A 22177-nucleotide genomic window follows, 5' to 3' on the forward strand; every position below is an offset into this window, starting at 1 on the left:
AGGCTTGAGGTCAGGCCCACGGAGAACCGGGAGGGCACCAGGTTAGCGAGGGTTGCTCCAGGGCAAGGGAAGGAGGCTGGGGGCGAATCGTGGCCTCTGGATGGACGTGGCCGAGGTGTTTGTGTGTCTGGGGAGCGGAGGGCCGCTTTGCTCCAGTGCTGGGGAGGCGGTTGTGTGTGGTTCCTCTTCCCTAGGCAACTGGGTATCTAACACAGCTGTGTCTCTCTCTCTGTGTGTGTGTTCACTTTTGACCATTTTAATTTCCTTTGATAGATTTGAACTTCTTTCATTTTTGTCAATTGGTTGTTGACTGTAATAACTTGGCCTTTTCTCCCCTCCTCCCAAGAACCTCTCACAGGAGACTCCAAAAACCATCCGTCCTCAGCCTGGAGAATCCATAAATAAGCAAAACAAACCAAAGAGCCTTGAATGTGCTTTTTTTTTTTTCAATTTTACCCCCTTCCTCTCTCCGCTGGTGGTGGCGATTTTTTTTTTCTTCCTCCGTAGCGCAGACAGTCAGGGTCTTCACTGTGCACAATGCAGTGACTAGCTGAATGTGAGTTGGCAGGATGTAGGCAGAGCAGGGCGAAATCGCAGGCACCAGAGCCTCCTCTCTCTTTTGTTTTTGTTTTTACGAAGTCCTGCGGCCCAGCGAGAGAGAGAGAGAGAGATTTTCCAATCTTTTGGGGTTAAGCCCGTGCTGCTTTTTTCTTAAAAAATCCGCCGAAGAAAACTCTCTTCGCTTGGAAGGCTCGGAGTGTGACTCCTCTCAGTGTATGTATGACGTGTTCTGTCTTCTTAAATCAGAGCTGAGAGCAAAAAAAAATAAAAATCTAAAAACGCATATCTTGTATTTGCAAAAGGTAAAAAAAAAAAAGACTGTAGAAGGCGTGTTTTGGATTTGGTTGTATTAATTTCCACCCTTCCCCTTTTTAACTGCCTTCCCCCATCGAAGCTGCTTTTACATCTCTCCCCCGCCCCCCCATCTCCAAATCCAGAGAGCGTATCATGTCCCAAATAGGGCGAGGCAGGATTAGGCCAAAGGGGAGAGAACGGCATCCTGTACCCACGGTAGCTGAATGCCCCAAAGAACCTAGGAATCTAGGTAGACAGGCTGTGGAGGCTGCAGTTTCCATAAGAGTGTAAGGAGAGCTTTGCTGGATGAGGCTCAGAGCATCCTGTTCTCAGGTGCCCATTATACGAAACCAGCAAACAGTAACTCTCCCTTTCTGTTGTTTCCAGCAACTGGGATTTCAAAAGCATCGCTTCCTCCAGCCGTGCAGGCAGAGCGCAGCTGTTGTGGCCAGCGGCCTTCGACAGCCCTCTCCTCCACGAAAATGGAGTAAACGGCTGCCTCACAAGCAGGGACCCCCAGATCTCCCCGCAGAGTTTGACCTCTTTGACAGAAGCGACCCCCGCGGAGCTAGCCCACCCCACACTCTGAGCTGGGGGGCAGGCTGAGGCTTTCTTCGAACAGGGCTCTACTCCCTTATTACACATAGTTAGCATCTGCAGACGAAAGAGGGCTTACTGTCCCTGCCTGGCAGGCGAGGCTTGGGGTTTGGGGACATTTTAGCATGGCAGCTGTGAACTGGCCATGACGGAGGACCAGACCAGGGGAGGCTTGAGGAGAAGCCTATGGCGGGCCTTGAGAGTGAGGCAGGAGGGGCCTGGAATAGTTGCTGCTGCTGCTGCTGCTGTTATTATTATTATTACAATTTATGACCTACGTTTAACTCCTAAAGTCCCAGGGCTTGCAGGGCGTGACAATGAAAACCCAATCCAAGGTGCTGGTGTTGGCATTTAAAGCCTTATAAAGTTACCTGAAAGGTTGCCTCCATCCCTACAGACCCCTTCGGGTGCCAGGATCTGCGGAGAGATCCCTCTTGGCAGTTCCTCCACCCTCAGAGACTCAGGGTAGGGGTGACCCAGGGGGAGAGGACCTTCTCTGTGGTGGCCCCTAAGCCGCGGAACTCCCTTCACTGTGCTGCTCCCGGTGGTTGCTGAAGACGCCCCTTTTCCCCTTGGCTTTCGACACTTGAGGCGTACATTTTTAGGACCCGCCTTCCCTTTGCAGTGGCTAAGTAGATTTGATAACCACAACCTTTCTCTGGGACCTTAAGGAGGGAAGGCGGGGAATAAACTTGACAACAGCAGCAGCAGCAACAAACTAAACCCAAAGAGAGAAGGGGAAAGGATTCTGAACCGAGCCAAGTTGTCGAGGAGTAAGAGGCCCTTTCTTAGACCGAAGCAGTCTCCCCGAAGCACCCCCTCTGCAAAGAATCTCGCTGGCACACCCGGCTTCCCTGTGGCGGGAGACAGCGAGCGATCGGCGCCCCTTTTTGTGGAGGTGGGCTTTGGCCTGGCCTGCCAGCGACCGAGAAATTCCTCAAGCAGCACTCCCTTCCCCTCTACACTTCCATTTCCGCAGAAACCAAACCAAACATAAAAGGCACCTGGAGTTTCCTCCCTCCTTCCCTCGCTTTGCATGTGTGAATTAGCGACCGAGAGGGTCGTGCTTCCCTTTCCCTTTTGCCTGGCTAACGCATTTCTTCCCCTCCCCTCCGCCCCTCCTTTTCTGTGCCTTTCTCCTGCCCCTCCCCGCCCCCCACCCTTCTGCTAATTTGGGTTCCATTCAGGTTCCGGTCCAAATACCACCCGGACGAAGCCGGCAGGAGGAAGCAGGAGTCTCACAACGCCCTGCAGAACCGCCTGAATGTCTTCCTATACCTCATGGACAACGGCTGGTTCGAGAACTTGCAGCTGGAGATTGACAAGGCCAACGCCATCATCAAAGTCTTGGATGCCGGTACGGTTGCTGTTCTTGTTCTTGTCGTTGTCCTCCTTGCATATATCTGTGCAATTACAACAGAAAAGCAACAGAAGCCAGAACGATGCGGAAGTGCAGCCACACATAAACGGACAGATTTCCGTGCCAAAATCCCACATAATAAGTTAATATCTCAAAAGTTCCGAGTAGCACAGACCACCTTTCTCAAGAAGATCGTGAAAAGACTGCTTCTCTCTGCTTCTCACCATATACAGTGGTACCTCGGGTTAAGCGCCGTATTTTTCGCTCTATAAGACGCACCAGACACAAGACGCACCTAGTTTTTGGAGGAGGAAAACAAGAAAAAAAAAATTCTGAATCTCAGAAGCCAGAACAGCAAGAGGGATCTCTGCGCAGTGAAAGCAGCAATTCCTCTTGCTGTTCTGGCTTCTGGGATAGCTGCGCAGCCTGCATTCGCTCCATAAGACGCACACACATTTCCCCTTACTTTTTGGGAGGGAAAAAGTAAGTCTTAGAGCAAAAAATACGGTACTTAATCCGTTCCGGAGGTCCGTTCTTAACCTGAAGCACCACTTTAGCTAATGGGGCCTCCCGCTGCTGACGCGCCTCCAGAGCACGATTTCTGTTCTCATCCTGAAGCAAAGTTCTTAACCCGGGGTACTATTTCTGGGGTAGCGGAGTCTGCAACCTGAAGCGTATGTAACCTGAAGCGTATGTAACCTGAGGTACCACTGTATGCAACCTTAGCCAGATATACAACGTCCCAGATTGCAGTTACCCATGCTCTCATGATTGGTGTTCTCAATCCCCCGGCCAGTTTTGACAAATAATTCTGGCAGTAGTTACGAGACGTTGCTTTCATTCCCTGTCCTCTATTAGTGCTATTTCCTTAACATAACCAGATAGCAAAATTACAGGATCCATGGGTACAGCAAAGCCAGTTATTACTTCAACAGTAGGGTTCGGTTTACCTGATTTTGCCTCAAGATTTCTAGTGGAGGAGAGTTCTTGCTTTGGGTACCAGAAGGCCATTGCGTCTGTCCTCATCACAAGCCAAAGCCTGCTTCACCTCCAGGCTTGACTACTGTAATTCTACGTGGGGCTGCCCTTGAAGCTGACCCAGAAACTCCAGCGGGTGCAGAATGCTGTGGCAAGGCTCCTTACAGGGTCCTTGCTGCGGGATCACATTCATCCAGTGCTTTACCAACTCCACTGGCTCCCAGTTGAGTACAGGGTCAGGTTTAAGGTGCTGGTTTAGACCTTTAAAGCCCTATGCATCCTAGGACCCAGGTACCTATGGGACTGCCTCTCCTGGTATGCCCCACGGAGGACCTTAAGGTCCACAAATGACAACACTTTGGAGGTCCCGAGCCTCAAGGAGGTTAGATTGGTTTCAGCTAGGGCCAGGGCCTTTTCAACACTGGCCCTGATGTGGTGGAACGCTCTGTCAGAAGAGACCAGGGCCCAGCGGGACTTGACATCTTTCCGCAGGGGCTGCATGACGGAGCTGTTCCGCCAGGCCTTTGGTTTGGACTCGGTCTGACCCTTATGTTTTCCTCCCCTTTTATGGTTTTGATTTATCGGCTACTTTAAAATGAGGCTGCATTTTAAATTACATTTTAACCTGTATTTTAAATTGGGTTTTTTAAATTTCCCCTCTCTTTCCCCCCTATTACGTTTTTACTGTGATTTTTTTATTGGTGTTAGCTACTCTGAGCCCAGCTCTGGCCGGGGAGGGTGTGATATAAATAAAATTTATTATTATTATTATTATTATTATTATTATTATTATTATTATTATTATTTTACTCAAGACACCCTATCTCCAGACACATAGGCGTTGACATATTTTTAATCTTCTAGGCTGCCGGTTTTAATTATCTTTATAAACAGTTGTGAAGAAAGGTGGTGGCGTTTGAGGCAGCCTGGGGTCCATGTAGATCTTTTGCTGAGTTCGAAAGCCGCTGAACCTCCCCAGAATTGCTACCACATGCTATTGTTAAGAGTCAGGGCCTTGACGGTGGTGGCTCCCTCTCCCCCTGCAGCCGTCATTAAGATGGAAGGCGGGACTGAGCACGACCTGAAGATCCTGGACCAGGAGGAAGAGGAGGAGCGGCAGGAGAAGGCAGAGCCGGGGAAGAAGGAAGAGAACCGGCTGCAGGAGCTGGACTGCAAAGCCTCGGAGAAGGACGACAAGAAGGAGGAGGCCAAGAAGGTGGGTCCTGGGGAGGCGGGTGTGATCCTGCCTGGGCCTTCCTTGCTGCTGCCAGCTGAGCGGGGGTGTCTGACAGGCCTCCCTGCTCTGTCCTAGGCTGGTGACGAGGAAGCTGTCGAGGACAAGGCGAAGAAGAGCTCGGAAGAGGAGGAGAAGAGGGCTGAGAAGAAAGAGGAGACAGACAAGGAAGCTAAAAAGGTGCAGGGCCCTCCATGCTTCTCTTCATTGAATCAGGGCGGGCGGGAAGTGGATGAGCTTCCAGAGTAGGGTGTTTGTGGAGGCAGGTCGGTGCCGTGCTGGAGGTTAGATAGGTGGGAGGGACGCGCGTAGCTCTGTGGTCTAAAAGATATAATAATAATAATTTATTATTTATACCCCGCCCATCTGGCTGGGTCCCCCCAGCCACTCTGGGCGGCTTCCAACAAAAATACACTAAATTCCACTAAAATACAATAACCTATTAAACATTAAAAGCTGCCGTAAACAGGGCTGCCTTCAGATGTCGTCTAAAAGTCTGGTAGTTGTTTTTCTCTTTGACATCTGGTGGGAGGGTGTTCCACAGGGCGGGTGCCACCACCGAGAAGGCCCTCTGCCTGGTTCACTGTAACTTGGCTTCTCGCAGCGACGTCCCTGGGAAATGGGGACAGGGGTCTGGGATCAGGCCCGGTTACTTCGGGGGCACAGGGCGGGGGCCACCACCGAGAAGGCCCTCTGCCTGGTTCCCTGTAACTTGGCTTCTTGCAGTAAGGGAACCACCAGAAGGCCCTCGGTGCTGGACCTCAGTGTCCGGGCTGGACGATGGGGGTGGAGACACTCCTTCAGGTATACTGGACTGAGCCTCTTGGGCTTGCCGATCAGAAGGTCGGCGGTTCGAATCCCCACAACAGGGTGAGCTCCCGTTCCTCAGTCCCAGCTCCTGCCAACCTAGCAGTTCGAAAGCACACCAGTGCAAGTAGATAAATAGGTACCACTGTGGCGGGAAGGAAAACGGCTTTTCCGTTGCACCAGAAGCGGTTTAGTCCTGCTGGCCACCTGACCCAGAAAGCTGTCTGTGGACAAACGCCGACTCCCTCGGCCTGAAAGCGAGATGAGCGCCACAACCCCAGGGTCGCCTTTGGACTTAACCGTCCAGGGGTACTTTACACTTTTATATATATATAGATAGGTGGGGAACACACCTCCCTGCCTCTTTAAAGAAAGGCTGAGCGTAATTCCAGGAATAAATTCTCTCTTAAGACATTTTTATCCGTGTTGCGTTAATTTGTGGCAAGCCGCCCCTGAGGGAGGGAGGCGGGATTTAAAGATAATGATGATAATATGCACCCGAAACGAGATTTTGGGGGTAGGAATGACTGCTCCCTTTCTCCCGCCCCACCCAGATCGGACACAAACACAAACGGAAGCGCAGCGGGGACGACAGCTACGACGAAGGCAGCGTTTCTGAATCTGACACAGAGTCAGAAGGCGGGCGCCCTGAAGAGGAGGACAAGGAAGGTGGGTGGAGAGATCCAGTCGAAAAAACAACAACGAATGGATGTACTGTATTTTTCCGTGCATAACACACCCCTGTGTATAAGACGCCCCCTATTTTGGGGGGCTCCAATTTAAGAAAATGGAGGGAGGATTGCCCACCTTACTCACCTGCCTAACATACGCTGCCACTCGCACGCATTGCAAAACCCACCTATCGACTGTCCTCTCAACAGCAGAAGCAGAAAACCGCCCGCCAAATTGCCACAGTGACAGCCAATCAACACCAGCCCTTGCCGCAGCCACCAATAACATGCCCCAAAGTCGCTGACAATCTCCGGCTCCCGGGAGCAACCAATCCCATGTTCCCACTATGCGCTATCCGTGTATAAGATGACCTCCCCCCCGCCCACTTTTTGTCATAATTTTCTAAGAAAAAACACTCGTCTTGTACACGGAAATGTGCGGTATACATTTAAGATGCATGAGCAGTGAAAGAAAGGATTGCAAAAGGGCGTTTGCCCTGGCGCTCAGGTCCAACTCTGGCATACCAATATGGCCATCTGGTCGGCCGCTGTGAGAACAGGATGCCGGGTAGATGGCCTCATCCTGCAGGCCCCACTTACCTTATTAACGTTTAGAGGTCTCCAAATTAGGAAAGAGCGAAGGGTTTTGCCTCTGTGGCTTTGCTGAAGCCTCTGTAGCCTGAGCTGTTTCTTTCCTGAGTCTGTTTTTTTTTTAATAAAAAAGCGTTGCCTCTGGTAAACCAAAGCTCCAGTTCTTTGGACCTAGAGATGCAGGGGTTTGTTTGCTTGCTTGCTTGTTTGTTTGCTTGCTTGCTGAGATGTGTAATTCCAAGAAAAAAGCACACCAAGAATTCAGGCCAATGTAAGTTTCAATAGTGGGAGTGGTCCCTACTCACAAGTCAATTCTGACAAGAATTACAAACTCAAGCAGAGATTACAAACTCTAACAGAGATCACAAACTCATAAAGATATGTATAACACAATAATTCGTTAGAAAGAATTTCTCTTTTTCACTGTGTTAAGAGTTTGTAATCTCTGCTTGAGTTTGTAATTCTTGTCAGAATACGTACGTATTTTTCGCTCTATAAGGCGCACCAGACCACAAGACGCACCTAATTTTTGAGGAGGAAAACAAGAAAAAAAATAATTCTGAATCTCAGAAGCCAGAACAGCAAGAGGGATCGCTGCGCAGTGAAAGCAGCAATCCCTCTTGCTGTTCTGGCTTCTGGGATAGCTGCGCAGCCTGCATTCGCTCCATAAGACGCACACACATTTCCCCTTACTTTTTAGGAGGGAAAAAGTGAGTCTTATAGAGCAAAAAATACGGTACTTTTGAATGGATTAGTTTTTGTTACTATTGACTATTGACCTGTCAGTAGGGACCACTCCCACTATTGAAACTTCCATTTTTCTTGAGATGTTTAATCCGGCAGCTCGCAAGAGACAACTTGCCCTTCTGACGCCTTGGGATTCGCAATTCCCTCACCGCCGGTTAACCGGAGGAAATCCGCCCCAGAGGCCTTGCTCAGAGTTTTTGGCCGCCTCTTTTTTGCAGACAAGAAGCCGAAGGAGGAGAAGGCCGGGGCGGCAGCAGGGGCAGCCGTCGCGACGGCGGGGCCAGCGAAGGAAGGCGGCGAGGAGCCCCCCAAAGCCAAGGAGAAGGACGGGGAGCCCAAGCCCCGCCCCCTGCACAAGACCTGCTCCCTCTTTGTGCGGAACATCGCCCCCAACATCTCCCAGGCGGAGATCGTGGCGGTGAGTGGAACCCAGCTGGCGTGGCGCTGGCCTCTCTCAATATATTCTGAGAATCCTCTGGAAAAACAATCTCTCAAAGGACCTGCTGATGGCATTTTACCATTGCACTGTGGAGAGCGTATTAACTTATGGTCTGTGTGTGTGGTTTGGGAGCTGCACGGCCAGGGGAAAAACAATGCTATCCAGGATTGTAAAGACTGCAGAGAGAATAATTGGGTGCCCTCTTCCCACCTTGGATCAAATCTATGCTGCCAGGTGCCATAAGAAAGCTGCAGAGATAGCGCAGGACAGTGCGCACCCCGGAAATTATCTCTTTCAGCTTCTGCCTTCTGGAAGAAGGGACAGGGTTATAAAGACCAGGACTAGCCGTCTGAGAAACAGTTTCTACGCAAATGCAATTCTGGTTCTAAATGCAGCATAAGGGGTCTCTATAGTATAGTGTTTTTTAAAATGGGGTTTCAGAGTTTTTAGGGGTTTTTGAATGTTTTATGTAGTTTTATGTAGCTTTTCAATTTCATTGTTCTGCATGGGACAATGACAATAAAGATATTGTATATCGTAGTGGCGCTGCAGGGTAGAGCAGGTATCTCTGGGGTGGGCTGTGAGACCCTAGGAGGCCCCCCCCCCCCCCCAGGGAGAGGGCAGGCTTGGGAAGGCTTATAAGGAACATAGGAAGTCAGGCCAACGGGGAGTCCTGTCTATTTCATTAATCATATTATTGTACCTAGCTCAGTGATGTCGACACTGGCTGGCAGCTGTGGCTCTCTGGGTTCCAGGCTAGGTGTGTTCTCACTGAGCCACAGCCCTTTTGGATATATATGGTGCTCAGAGCTTTCCAGACAGCCTTCCTCCCGCCTATCAGTCAACCTACATTACGATACGATAATCTTTATTGTCATTGTCCCATACAGAACAACGGCATTGAAAAAATCTACATCAGACATTCAGAACCAACAAGCCTGCTTTCCCAACCTGGTTAACCCCCCTAAGAACTCTGGTACCCCATAATTAAATACAATATACTCCCATAGAGACTACCTTACACTGCGCTTAAAACCAAAATCGCCTTTGGGTAGAAACTGTTTCTCAGGCGACTAGTCCCAGTCTTTACAACCCAGCGCCTTCTTCCAGAAGGCAGAAGCTGAAAGAGATCATTTCCGGGGTGCGTACTATCCTACGCTATCTCTGCCGCTTTCTTACGGCACCTGACAGCATAGATTTGATCTAAGGTTGGAAGAGTGCACCCAATTATTCTCTCCGCAGTCTTGACAACCCTGGACAGCATTGTTTTTCCCCTGACCGTGCAGCTCCCAAACCACACACACAGACCATAAGTTAACACACTCTCAACAGTACAGTGGTAAAATGCCATCAACAGGTCCTTTGAGAGATTGTTTTTCCGGAGGATTCTCAGAAAATATAACCTCTGCCGTGCTCTCTTCATCAGGTTTTTACTGCTTTCTCCCCTGGTATCTTTTTTCCCATCACACTCTGGTGGGCAGCCAGTCACTGCCTCTGTCTGCCTAAACTAGCTTGCAGGGTTGTTCTGACGACAAAACGGAGAGGCAGGGACGTGCGTATACCGCCTCCAGCTCTTGGTGGGGTGTCAGTGTAAGAAACGAGTGGATCGTAGGGTTGTAGAAGAGCTGGAAGGGACCCCAGAGGACATCTAGCCCAACCCCCTGCAATGCAGGAATCACAGCTGAAAAGTCTGACAGCCACCCAACCTCTGTCCAAAGGCTCTGTCCAACAAAGGAGAGCTCACCACCTTCCAAGGGTCCCTGTTTCGCGGCCAGACGGCCCTTGCCACCAGAAAATTATTTCTGATGCAGAAACATTTGAATCAGTGGGTTCGAATCCTAAGACGGGCTGCCCGTCTGTGATAGAGGAGCTGACTCAGCAAGGTTTCTTATTTATTCTGGTGCCAGGGGTTGAGCAGGGTTTTCTGCCTTGTAATAAACAAAAATCTGTCCATATTCCCTTACGGGGGGGGGGGGGGACACAAGAGCCCTTGTAGAGTCCTTTGCAGGTTCTCCATCGGTCAGAGAAAAGAACAGAGGCCAACCAGAGAATATTGAGAAGCAAAGCAGCTAGTAAGCCGGATCTTTATTGAGCTGTTGCAACAGGGTGCCCCCTTAACACGTAGGAGAAGGAGGAAGACCCAGAACGAAGATGTGTCCGCCCTTATATAGACATTTTAAATTGCCCGCCCTGGAGTCCAAGACCACCCACCAGACACATCATACCTACATCACAGAAAAGGCGATCTACAGCAGAAATCTGAGTGCATTGTTTATCTCCTGTCTGGCAGGATACCTGTTAATGCTCATTTGATTGGATACCCTGGGGAGCCTGGCCAGTCTTTTGTAATGACAAATACTTAGTTCCTGAGCCAGGTCACAGGCTCACCCTATTCATACACAGACATACCCTTAAGACAGGATTTGTGAAAGAAAAGACAATGGGGAGGCTTTTCCATTTTCCTTTGACCTTGCAGAGAAATCATTTGGTCTGTTTGGGAGTCAATATGGTTTTCCTGTGGTACTTCAGACATGTGGTTTATATATTGATGTACGTGTTTGCTTGGTACATTTATGAACATTTAGTATATATATAAAATACCTTAATTTTTTATTTCGGCCTTAACATACCCTGTACCCACCCCCCCAAAATTTACAGCTTTTTATTTCCCTCCCTTCTTTCTTCTCTCTCTCAGCTTTGCAAAAGGTATCCTGGCTTCATGAGAGTGGCTCTTTCAGAACCTCAGCCAGAAAGGAGGTAACTTTCGTTTTTCAAACCCCCACCCACACCCAAAGACTTCTTGCACATTGCTCGTGTGTCTGTCTGTGTCATATCAGTCATAGTTCCATAGGATCCCCTGTCTGTAGAACAGCATAGGAAGGTAAGAAGAGCTTGCAGGATCAGGCCAAAGGGCGCCCATCTAGGCCAGCGACCTGCTCTCACAGGATTCGAACACAGGATCAACACTTGAACCTCCTACGGTTTCCATCAACTGGAACCCAGATTCCACCTGTGGAGGGAGAGCCATTGTGGCTAAGAGCCACCGACAGCCCTCTCGATAGGATTTGTCCAGTCCTTCAGGCGTGTGGCGTCAACTTGGTTTTTTTGCTAGAACCACTAACTGCAGCCGGGTGTGAAAGGCTCTTAGAGATTAAAAAGGAATACAGACCCTCCCCGCTGCTCCGAGCTTTCTTCGTTCTGGCAATATACTGAAGGCATTGTGGGGGGAGTCATTTAAGTTGGTGTCTTCGTTAAATAGTTGGGAGTCAGAAATCCCTCCTGATCTGCTTCAGATCCGTGGGAGATCACTGGTCCTCCTGCTCTCTAGAGGGTGGGGGGAAGAATTCCCCTATTTTCAGATCTCTGCCGAGCTGTAAGCCTTAACTGAGTGGCTGTTATCAACTTACTCATCATTTCTGCCCTTTATAAGAGGTTCTTCTGCTAAGCAATTGCAGATCCGCTTTTAAAGACTGCAGAATGTTCCTTTGTCAGGCCAGCAATTTGGCAGCTGAGAAGTCCTTTCTACAGAGAAAAGCAAGGCAGTTGCTGCATCTCAGCCTCTAGTTTACCTTGCAGGGCCGTTGTGTGGCTGCAACGAGAGAGCCCTTTGTGAACTGACTTGGAGGAAAGGCAGGGTGTGTGTGTGTGTCAGGCTTGTGTGGGTTTGTGTGCCTGCGAGGGGGAGAGGGCGTTTGAAAAGCCCGGCAGCCGAACACCTTTCTCCTTTTCAGGTTTTTCCGAAGAGGCTGGGTGACCTTTGACCGCAGTGTCAACATCAAGGAGATCTGCTGGAACCTCCAGAACATTCGGGTAAATGGGCGATTGCCAAAGGGGGCAGGAGGCAGGGGGATTCCCTAGGGGACCCTAAGAGGCGAGGGGGCAGTGGGGAGGGCACTGGAGGTGCAAAACGACTGTCAGATTTTGAGAAGCTCGTATCCCTGGAATCAAGTTCATCTGTTTTGTTGGTGAACTGAATCGGTTTAACTGGATTTTGAATGAACTCTGCTGTGGCATTCCCAAAGCAAAGGAAGGATTAGACTCTGATTAATAGAAGACACACAGAGGCTTGACCAGTAAGACTCTGGGAGGGTGTGTATAATAATCTTGTCTGTCCACCCCTCGGCCCAGGTCGTTTTATTCACAAAAGAACTTTTTACACAGTGCACGTAAGAACCAATCAGACTTCCTCTGAGCATTTCAAAACCCCACATGGGGACAAAGTTAAACTACAAAAACTAATAATTTAAGCATGCATACTTCTGGGGTAAATAAAACAGAACTAAAAAGGAAGAATGCATTCAGCAAACCCGGAGGACATAAACAGCAAGGAAGGAAGGGTAGAATTTACCATCTCTTTGTGAACACTCTTCCTGGCCCTTAAGATCTATCTAAAGATTAACAAATCACATCAAAGAAACTGCCTACTATCTTTTATGACCCAGGATGTCTGATGAAGCAACTGGCCTGTGTTTCAGAATGCCTGTCAGGCGTAGAAAATGGGCAGAAATGCAGAGGCTTGTGGGATTTGATCAGAAATTATTGTCAATGACTTGAACCCAGTCAACGCCTTGCTTTCAAAGTGGACACAGTGGCTTGATGCATATTTTATAATTCCTCATAGTAATCCCACCTGACCACTACAGACTACAACTCCCATCATCCCTGAGCTCTGGGCTTGCCAGCTAGGGGTGATGGGAGTTGTAGTTCAACAACATCTGGGGACCCACAGGTTGAGATAGGCTGCCCTAGGGGGACCCTAAGAGGCGAGGGGGCAGTGGGGAGGGCACTGGAGGTGCAAAACGACTGTCAAATTTTGAGAAGCTTGTATCCCTGGAATCAAGTTCATCTGTTTTGTTGATGAACTGAATCGTTTTAACTGGATTTTGAATGAACTCTGCAGTTAATCTTTCCTGTTTCGAACTGCATCACGTTGATATCTTCCTGAACAGGCCGTGCAAACCACTTTTCTGAATAATGCTTTTTGTAGGGGGCAGTGGGGGGTGATGAAGCAGAGGCGAGGATGGCCCCCAAAAGTTTGGGAACTGCGAGAGACCATTCCCACCTCATCCTTCTCTTAAATTGTATATCCTGATCTGTAGGGTTTTTTCCCCCTGGGGTAGAGAGGATAAACAATGCCTGTGTATTATTAAAATGTGATGCCTGGAAACAACTGCGTGCCAGGAGCGGGGAGGGGGTCCCCGCCCTGTTTCAGCAAGGTTTGGGGAGCTGTTCTGGCGTTGACCCTTCCCTCCGCCCTCTCCCCAGTTGCGGGAATGCGAGCTGAGCCCCGGCGTCAACCGCGACCTGACCCGGCGCGTCAGAAACGTCAACGGCATCACGCAGCACAAACAGATCTTGCGCAACGACATCAAGCTGGCGGCCAAGCTGATCCAGACGATGGATGACCGCACCCAGCTGTGGGGGGCCGGGGAGGCCCGCCCTGCCTCCGAAGTCTCGGTCAGTTTGGGGCCCGGGGGGGGGGACTGTCTGGGAGGCGCTCGCAGCCCTTGGGTTTTTCTGCCCTTCAGATTTCTCTGTGCCTCGTCAGGTGGCCCAGTGGGTCGAGCCTGCTGTACGCGATCCCTGGAAATTTAGCTGCGCTGCCTGCCTTGCCGAGGGTTGGACTAGATGACCCTGGGAGTCCCCTCCAACTCTGCGACTCCATGAAAAGGGCTCCCCTCGCAAGCCAGTTCTCAGCTGAATGTCTACGTATGATGCAGGAAGTCGCCTCTGTTCTTCTCGCACTTTGCTGAGCTGGTGTCCGTCCCGCTGCTTTGGACTAGAATTCCCATCAGCCTCAGCTAGCATGGCTGATGGGAGTTGTAGCCCAAAGCAGCTGGCGGGGCACCAGCTCAGGGAAAGTCTGCCCATAGAGAAACACAGTGGCTCAAGCGGATGGGTTGTTGGTTATTATTATTATTATTATTATTAATACTCTGCCCTCCCCAGCCCAGGGCTCAGGGCGGCTAACACCCAATATAAAAACAAATTAATTGAAATACAACTTATAAACAAGATTAAAACACAGCATTAAAATATTAAAATACAGTGGTGCCCCACAAGACGAACGCCTCGCAAGACGGAAAACCCGCTAGACGAAAGGGTTTTCCGTTTTGGAGGCGCTTCGCAAAACGAATTTCCCTATGGGCTTGCTTCGCAAGACGAAATGTCTTGCGAGTTCCTGCGGGGTTTTTTCCCCTTTTCCTAAGCCCTAAGCCGCTTATCAGCTGATCCGCTAAAAGCCACTAAACCGCTAATAGCGCTAATCCGCTAAGCTGTCAATGGGCTTGCTTCGCAAGACGAAAAAACCGCTAGACGAAGAGCCTCACGGAACGGATTAATTTCGTCTTGCGAGGCACCACTGTACAGCCTCATTTCAATGGAAACTCAAATCAAAAACTTTTGGGGGTGATGAAAACGTCCAGTCTTCACCAAGGCTAACTTTCCAGACTGGTCCTACATGGGCCAGAATTAAGCTAGGGAAGTTGGACCCATAGCCGTCGGAAGGAAGGCTTGGCCTTCTGCCTTTTAGAGAGGCACTTACTCTTGGGAGAAAAGCTCACAGCGGTCTCTCTCTCTCTCTGCCACCCCAGAGCTTGCCTTCCCAGAACCCAATCCTGAAGAACATCACGGACTACCTGATAGAAGAGGTCAGCGCTGAGGAGGAGGAGCTGCTGGGCAAAAGCGGGGAGCCCTCCGAAGAGCCCCCCAAGGAAGGGAACCCCGCTGAGCTCAACGTGGAGAGGGACGAGAAGCTTGTCAAGGTGACTCTTGCGTGAGAGCGGCTCGGTTTGAGGATGGGGGAGGTTGGAGGACTAGAGCTTTCGTTTTGGGGAAGCTGGGGACCTAGGAAGCTGCCCTCTACCAAGTCAGACCACCAGGGTCCGTCCAACTCAGTGCTGCCTTACACACTGGCCAACATGACTTTCAATGTGGCTAAGGGAGCTGGGCATGTTTAGCCTGGAGAAGAGGAGGTTAAGGGGTGATATGATAGCCATGTTCCAATATATAAAAGGATGTCACCTAGAGGAGGGAGAAAGGTTGTTTTCTGCTGCTCCAGAGAAGCGGACACGGAGCAATGGATCCAAACTACAAGAAAGAAGATTCCACCCAAACATTAGGAAGAACTTCCTGACAGTAAGAGCTGTTCAACAGTGGAATTTGCTGCCAAGGAGTGTGGTGGAGTCTCCTTCTTTGGAGGTCTTTAAGCAGAGGCTTGACAACCATATGTCAGGAGTGCTCTGATGGTGTTTCCTGCTTGGCAGGGGGTTGGACTCGATGGCCCTTGGGGTCTCTTCCAACCCTATGATTCTATGATTCTATAATAGTGGGAGTGGTCTGTACTCGCAAATCAATAATCAATAGTAACAAAAACTAATCCATTCAAAGGTGTGTATTCTGACAAGGATTACAAACTCAAATAGAGATGACAAACTCTAACAGAGATTACAAACTTAAACTCATAAAGATATCTATAACACAATAATTTGTTACAGAATTAGAGATAAGAGCTTATGAGTAGAGATAAGTTTATGGTAGTCCATAGTCTGATTCGACGTGAAGGTCTTCGTTTCAATTATACAGAAGTCAGAAATCACTTATGGATTAGAAGCCATTACAGGGCCCTGTTTCGATGTATCCATCTTCATCAGCTGGAAGTATCAAATATTACATGAACATACATTTAAATTCTAAATTATCATAAATTATAAAACAGTATTATATAACATTTGGTTCCTTACCTAATTTTTAAAGGGCTGTGTAAGTTTGAAGATTTTTGGATAAATATACAGTATCCTGTTATTGTCTATGTTTCTCAGGGATAACAACTGAAAATAATCAATATTAATAATAATCACATGTATTGAATCAAATTAAAAACTCTAAGGCAGCAAATAATCATATGATTCTTCACCTGCGTGTGGGTAGATCAACGTGTATCTTGAGCTTTTCTGTGTGTTTTCAATTTGGAAGTGAACCTATTACCTTTTATATAGGGGTAGATGAGATCCCCTAGATCTTCTTAAAGGCATAGAGTTCTAAAGTTCAGAGGACAGCTGCAGTTTAATTTGAGGTCTTAAAGAAATGATGTATAATCCTGATAGCTATTCAGACCCATAGGGGTCATGGTCTTAAGTAGATGGATGTACGGGCTTCCTGTTGTAATAACAGACTATTGATATCTCTCCAATTGAATGGGTCTACTCTAGGTTTCCAGATAATGAAAAATACAAAATCATCTTCCTGGTGTTTCAGTTGTATGTAAAAAGGTAAAGGTACCCCTGCCCGTATGGGCCAGTCGTGTCCGACTCTAGGGTTGTGCGCCCATCTCACTTAAGAGGCCGGGGGCCAGCGCTGTCCGGAGACACTTCCGGGTCACATGGCCAGCGTGACGAAGCTGCTCTGGCGAGCCAGCACCAGTGCCGCACATGGAAACGCTGTTTACCTTCCCGCTAGAAAGCAGTACCTATTTATCTACTTGCACTTTCGAACTGCTAGGTGGGCAGGAGCTGGGACCGAACGACGGGAGCTCACCCCGCCGCAGGGATTCGAACCGCCGACCATGCGATCGGCAAGTCCTAGGCACTGAGGTTTTACCCACAGCGCCACCCGCGTCCCTATTCTGTTGTATGTAGTGTTCTACTAACGGGGCTTTTAATATTTTATTACGGATTTGTGAGCAATGTTCATTTATGTGTAATTTTATTGGTCTGGTACTCTTGCCAGTGTACGGTTTCTTGCACGGATACATCCATACATATACACAGTTCTTGGTATTACAATTACTAAAATGTTCAATGCGGAACAGTCTGTTCATTGACAAATTCCTTTACTTTGGAGTGCATATTTACAGATATTGCAATTTCCGCATCTGCGATGCCCCTTTAATGTTTCTGCTGGGTACAATCCCAGAGATCCATAAACTCCAGGGGCTGCTGTGAGCTCAGCCTCCCCCTCCACCCCCGGTGGGCTTCCCTTGTGGACCCCCCACCCACCCAGGGCCAACTTGCCTCCTTCCTTCGTTCCCTTCAGGTGCTGGACAAGCTGCTTCTATACCTGCGCATCGTCCACTCGGTCGACTACTACAACAATTCGGAGTACGTCAACGAGGACGAGATGCCCAACCGCTGCGGGATCATCCACGTGCGGGGGCCCATCCCCCCCAACCGGGTCACCCATGGAGAAGGTGGGCGGCGTGTGTGTGTGTGTGTGTGTGTGTGAGAGAGAGAGAGAGAGAGAGAGAGAGAGAGAGAGAGAGAAAGAGAGAGAATCATCATCATCACTTTTACTTTGTGTACCGTCTTTCTATCTTACAATACCCCAAGGCAGTTTTCAAGCTGAAGAAACAAAGAATGTATACCTTATAACAACAACAACAGCAATAATAATAATTTATTATTTATACCCCGCCCATCTGGCTGCGTTTCCCCAGCCACTCTGGGCGGCTTCCAACAGAACACTAAAATGCAATAACCTATTAAACATTAAAAGCTCCCCTAAAGAGGGCTGCCTTCAGATGTCTTCTAAAAGTTTGGTGGTTGTTTTTCTCTTTGACATCTGGTGGGAGGGCGTTCCACAGGGCGGGTGCCACCACCGAGAAGGCCCTCTGCCTGATTCCCTGTAACTGGCTTCCTGTAGCAAGGGAACCACCAGAAGGCCCTCAGCGCTGGAACTTGGTGAGGATAACCATCTCTGCTTCTGGGAAGAAAGAGGTTCATTTGGGTGAGGAGACTGGTACCCAGAACTCCTGGCTCCTCAGCTCACTTCAATACTATAAGAGTTGCCTTTCAAATGGCCCATCTAATTCGACATCCTTGTTCTCAGAATGGCCAACCAGTTGCCCCCAAGGAAAACTCTTCTATGTGTCCCAAATCTCCCAAGATGCAGCTTCCTTGGAGCTCACTTTGCCCTCCCTTTGCAGTGTCTGACTGGCAGAAGACCTTTGAGGAGAAGCTGACCCCTTTGTTCAGCGCCCGGGAGTTCCTCTCGGAGGAGGAGGCCCAGAAGATGGGCAAGAAGGACCCCGAGCAGGAGGTGGAAAAGTTCGTCACGGCCAACACCCAGGAGTTGGGGAAAGACAAGTGGTTGTGCCCCCTAAGTGGGAAGAAGTTCAAGGTGAGCCCCGTTTCCCAGCTTCAGGTCTGACCAAAGGGAAGACCACGCTCCCTGATGCACAAACGCCCCTCTCCTCCCTCTCCCGACCCCCAGCTTAACACGAGCCTGCGGCATGATGCAGCAGCAAAAAAAGGCTCATGCTATTCCAGGCTGCATTAACAGAAGTCTAGCGTCCCAATCAAGGGAAGTCATAGTGCCACTGTATTCTGCCTTGGTCAGACCCCACCTGGAGCCCTGTGTCCAGTTCTAGGTGCCAGGATTTAAGGAGGTTATTGATAATCATAATAATAAAATTATATTTATATCCCGCCCTCCCCAGCCGAAGCTGTGCTCAGAGCGGCTAACAACAAACAATAAAAGTAACACAGCATTCTAAAATCAATTCATTCTCAAATCAATTCAAAATCAAATTAATGGCAACCATTGGGCTAGAGTTCTGTGAGGATTACCGAAGGAGAGGGTCAAGCTGTGCCTTGGCCAAAGGCCTGGTGGAACAGCTCTGTCTTGCAGGCCCTGCGGACAGATTTCAAGTCCCACAGGGCCCTGGTCTCTTGTGGCAGAGCGTTCCACCAGATCGGGGCCACAGCCGAAAAAGCCCTGGCTCTGGTCGAGGCCAGCCTAACCTCCCTGTGGCCCGGGACCTCTAAGATATTTTTGTTTGCAGACCTTAAGGTCCTCCATGGAGCTTACCAGGAGAGGCGGTCCCATAGGTAAGAGGGTCCTAGGCCGTATAGGGCTTTAAAGGTCAAAACCAGCACCTTAAACCTGACCCTGTACTCCACCGGGAGCCAGTGCAGCTGGTATAGCACCGGGTGAATGTGATCCCGCGCCAAGGACCCCGTAAGGAGTCTCACCGCGGCATTCTGCACTGGCTGGAGTTTCTGGGTCGGTCTCAAGGGCAGCCCCATGTAGAGCGAGATACAATGGAAGCTGGAAGATGTTCAGAGGAGGGTGACCGAGAGGATCAAGGGTCTGGAAATGCAGCCTTATGAGGAACGGTTGAAGGAGCTGGGTGTGTTTAGCCTGGAAAAGAGGAGATTGAGGGGGAAATGAGAGCTTTTCTCATCAAATACCTGAAGGCTGATGCGCGAGAAATGGGGCACGCTGCTCCAGAGGGCAGGACCTGAACCAAAGGACTCAGATTGCACAAAGGGAGATATTCTGATTTAACCTTAGCAAGAACTTTCTGACAGTAAGAGATGTTTCACAGCGGAACGGACTCCCTTGGATGTGAGGCTCGTTGGAGGCTTATAAGGAGAAGATGAGTGTCCACCTGCCAGGGTTTCTTCAGGTGCAATTCCTGCATTGGGGTTGGACTAGATGACGCTCAGGGACTCCCTTTCTGACTCCCCGATTCCATTGCTCTCGTTCTTCTTTTAAAGAACTCGTTCTTCTTCTTTGACTTTTAAAGCCCTTCACGGCCTAGGGCCCTCGTACCTATGGGATCGCCTCTCCTGGTATGTCCCATGGAGGACCTAAAGGTTCATATATAGCAACACTCTAGAGGTCCCGGGCCCTAAGGAAGTCAGATTAGCCTCTACCAGAGCCAGGGCCTTCTCAGTGGTGGCTCCGACCTGGTGGAACGCTCTGTCACATGAGACCAGGGCCCTGCAGGATCTGATCTCTTTCCGCAGGGCCTGTAAGACAGAGTTGTTCTACCTGGCCTTTGGCTCAGAATCAGTTTGATTCTCTCATCCTCTTTCTTTTCCCTTTCTCCTCCTATGATGAGATTGCTCCCTAATTGTTTTAATATTGTATCTTAATCTTTTAAATTGTATTTTAATCAACTTGTTTTTATCATTGGTTGTTAGCCGCCCTGAGCTCGGTCTTGGCTGGGGAGGGCGGGGTATAAATAAAAATTTATTATTATTATTATTATTATTATTATTATTATTATTATTATTATTCTCCTCTCAGGGCCCAGAGTTTGTGCGCAAGCACATCTTCAACAAGCATGCGGAGAAGATTGAGGAGGTCAAGAAGGAGGTTTCCTTCTTCAACAACTTCCTCATGGACGCCAAGAGGCCAGCCCTGCCTGAGCTCAAGCCCAACCAGCCCCCGGGACAAGGTAAGGCAGAGAGGGACAGGCAGAACCGGGGGGCTCAGCAAATGCACAGGGCACAGGGGTGCTTTTCAGATGAGAACACACTCAGATCGTGCTTGTTTCCCACAATATTTTTATATTGGGAGAGGGTGCTCCGGGGTCCCTGATGCAGCAACAACAACGTAGGAGGCAGCAGTTACGGGTTGCCGGTTTCTGCAGCCACAGCAGGCGTTGCGATTCTCCAGCCATTTGGCTTCACCTCCGGAGGCACACTCCATTGTCGCTCGAGACAGATGTGTTGCCACTGTCAATGTATTCTTATATTCGTAAGGAAAAACCTCAAAGCGGTTTAAAGACCACAGTAAGGTGCTGGACTACGGAGGGGAGACCTGGCCTTCTGCAGTGCTTTCTGTAGGGCTACAGATATCCGGAGTGTGGGGGTCAGGTGGGATTGCTATGCGGAATTATGAAAAATGAAGCAAACCATTGTGTCCGCGATGAAAGCATTGCGTTGACTGGGTTTGATTCATCGACAATAGTTTCTGATCAAATCCCACAGGCCTCTGCATCTCTGCTATTTGCTTTCTCTACGCCTGACAGGCAAGTATCAGCATTCTGAAACACAGGCCAGTTGCTTCCTCAGGCATCCTCAGGACATAAAGATAGTATGTCACTTTGATGTAGGTTAGTCTTTAGATATATCTTAAGGGCCAGGAAGAGAGTTCACAAGGAGATGGCAAATACTGCCATACTGTCTCTCCTGTTTATGACCTCCGGGGTTTTGCTGAACGCATTCTTCCTTTTATGCCTATTTTATTTACTCTGAACTACATATGTATGCTCAAGTAGGAAATAGTTTCTTTGTAGTTAAAATAATTTATTCTGATCTGACTTTGTCCCACGTGGGGTTTTTTGAAATGCTCAGAAGAAATCTGATTGGTTCTTATGAACACTGTAAAAAGTTCTTTTGTGAATAAAACGACCTGGGCCAAGGGGTGGAGAGGAATTATTATACGCTTTCCTCCCAGAGTCTTGCTGGTCAAGCCTCCTATGTATTTTATTAATCACAGTCCAATCCTTCCTTGTTTCGGGGACACTACACTTTCCTTCTTCCTCTTGCAGGCTTGGCTCCAGGGTTGCCCTACCCTCCACAGGCCCCCCAGGGATTGTTGCCCTACGGACAGCCCCGCCTGCCCATCCTGGGATACGGAGGTACGTAAAAGCTCCTGGCGCAGCCCTGGCGAGGCCTCCCCACAAGGGGGCACCAGGGAGCAAGCAGCGCTGTTGCCCTGGGAGTAGGCTTTGTCCAGGAGAGCCTTGCAGGAAATGCTATTACACAGCGCATAGTCAAACTACGGAACTCCCTCCCACAGGAGGCAATGATGGCTGTCTACTGGGATGGCTTTACAAGAGGACTGGACGAATTCATGTAGGAGAGGGCTATTCACAGCTACTGGCTGCAATGGCTCCGCTCTGCCTGCAGCGATGCTGCTGACTACCAGTTTTTGGAAACCTCGAGAGCGGAGAGTGGCTCTTGGGTTCGAATCCAGCTTGTGGGTTTCTCATTGGGGCAAATGGTTGGCCCCTGTGAGGACAGGATGTTGGACTAGTTGTTCGGCCTGGCTTTTGGCTTAGAATCAATTTGATTTTTATCCTTTCTCCTCCTGTGATGAGGCTGCATTTTAATGTTTTAACGTTATATTTTAATCTTGTTTTTTAAGTTGTATTTCAATCAACT

The 22177-nt window shown here is 49.2% G+C and overlaps 1 protein-coding gene across 2 annotated transcripts in view; it reads left to right on the forward strand.

Annotated features, from left to right (window-relative positions):
- SRRT (serrate, RNA effector molecule) overlaps positions 1 to 22177 on the forward strand; it is a 36890-nt gene that overhangs the window by 13868 nt on the left and 845 nt on the right. For both annotated transcript variants that reach the window (XM_083706624.1, XM_083706625.1), the window contains exons 6-18: positions 2640 to 2809; positions 4837 to 5006; positions 5103 to 5204; positions 6386 to 6500; positions 8059 to 8258; positions 10975 to 11036; positions 12011 to 12089; positions 13545 to 13736; positions 14873 to 15043; positions 17313 to 17466; positions 18202 to 18395; positions 20313 to 20463; positions 21562 to 21651. In XM_083706624.1, coding sequence (XP_083562750.1) covers positions 2640 to 2809; positions 4837 to 5006; positions 5103 to 5204; positions 6386 to 6500; positions 8059 to 8258; positions 10975 to 11036; positions 12011 to 12089; positions 13545 to 13736; positions 14873 to 15043; positions 17313 to 17466; positions 18202 to 18395; positions 20313 to 20463; positions 21562 to 21651 — 1850 coding nt within the window. The remainder of the gene's footprint in view (positions 1 to 2639; positions 2810 to 4836; positions 5007 to 5102; positions 5205 to 6385; positions 6501 to 8058; positions 8259 to 10974; positions 11037 to 12010; positions 12090 to 13544; positions 13737 to 14872; positions 15044 to 17312; positions 17467 to 18201; positions 18396 to 20312; positions 20464 to 21561; positions 21652 to 22177) is intronic.

This window comes from Podarcis gaigeae, assembly GCF_964106915.1.
Source record: "Podarcis gaigeae genome assembly, chromosome: 13".
Taxonomy (NCBI): domain Eukaryota; kingdom Metazoa; phylum Chordata; class Lepidosauria; order Squamata; family Lacertidae; genus Podarcis; species Podarcis gaigeae.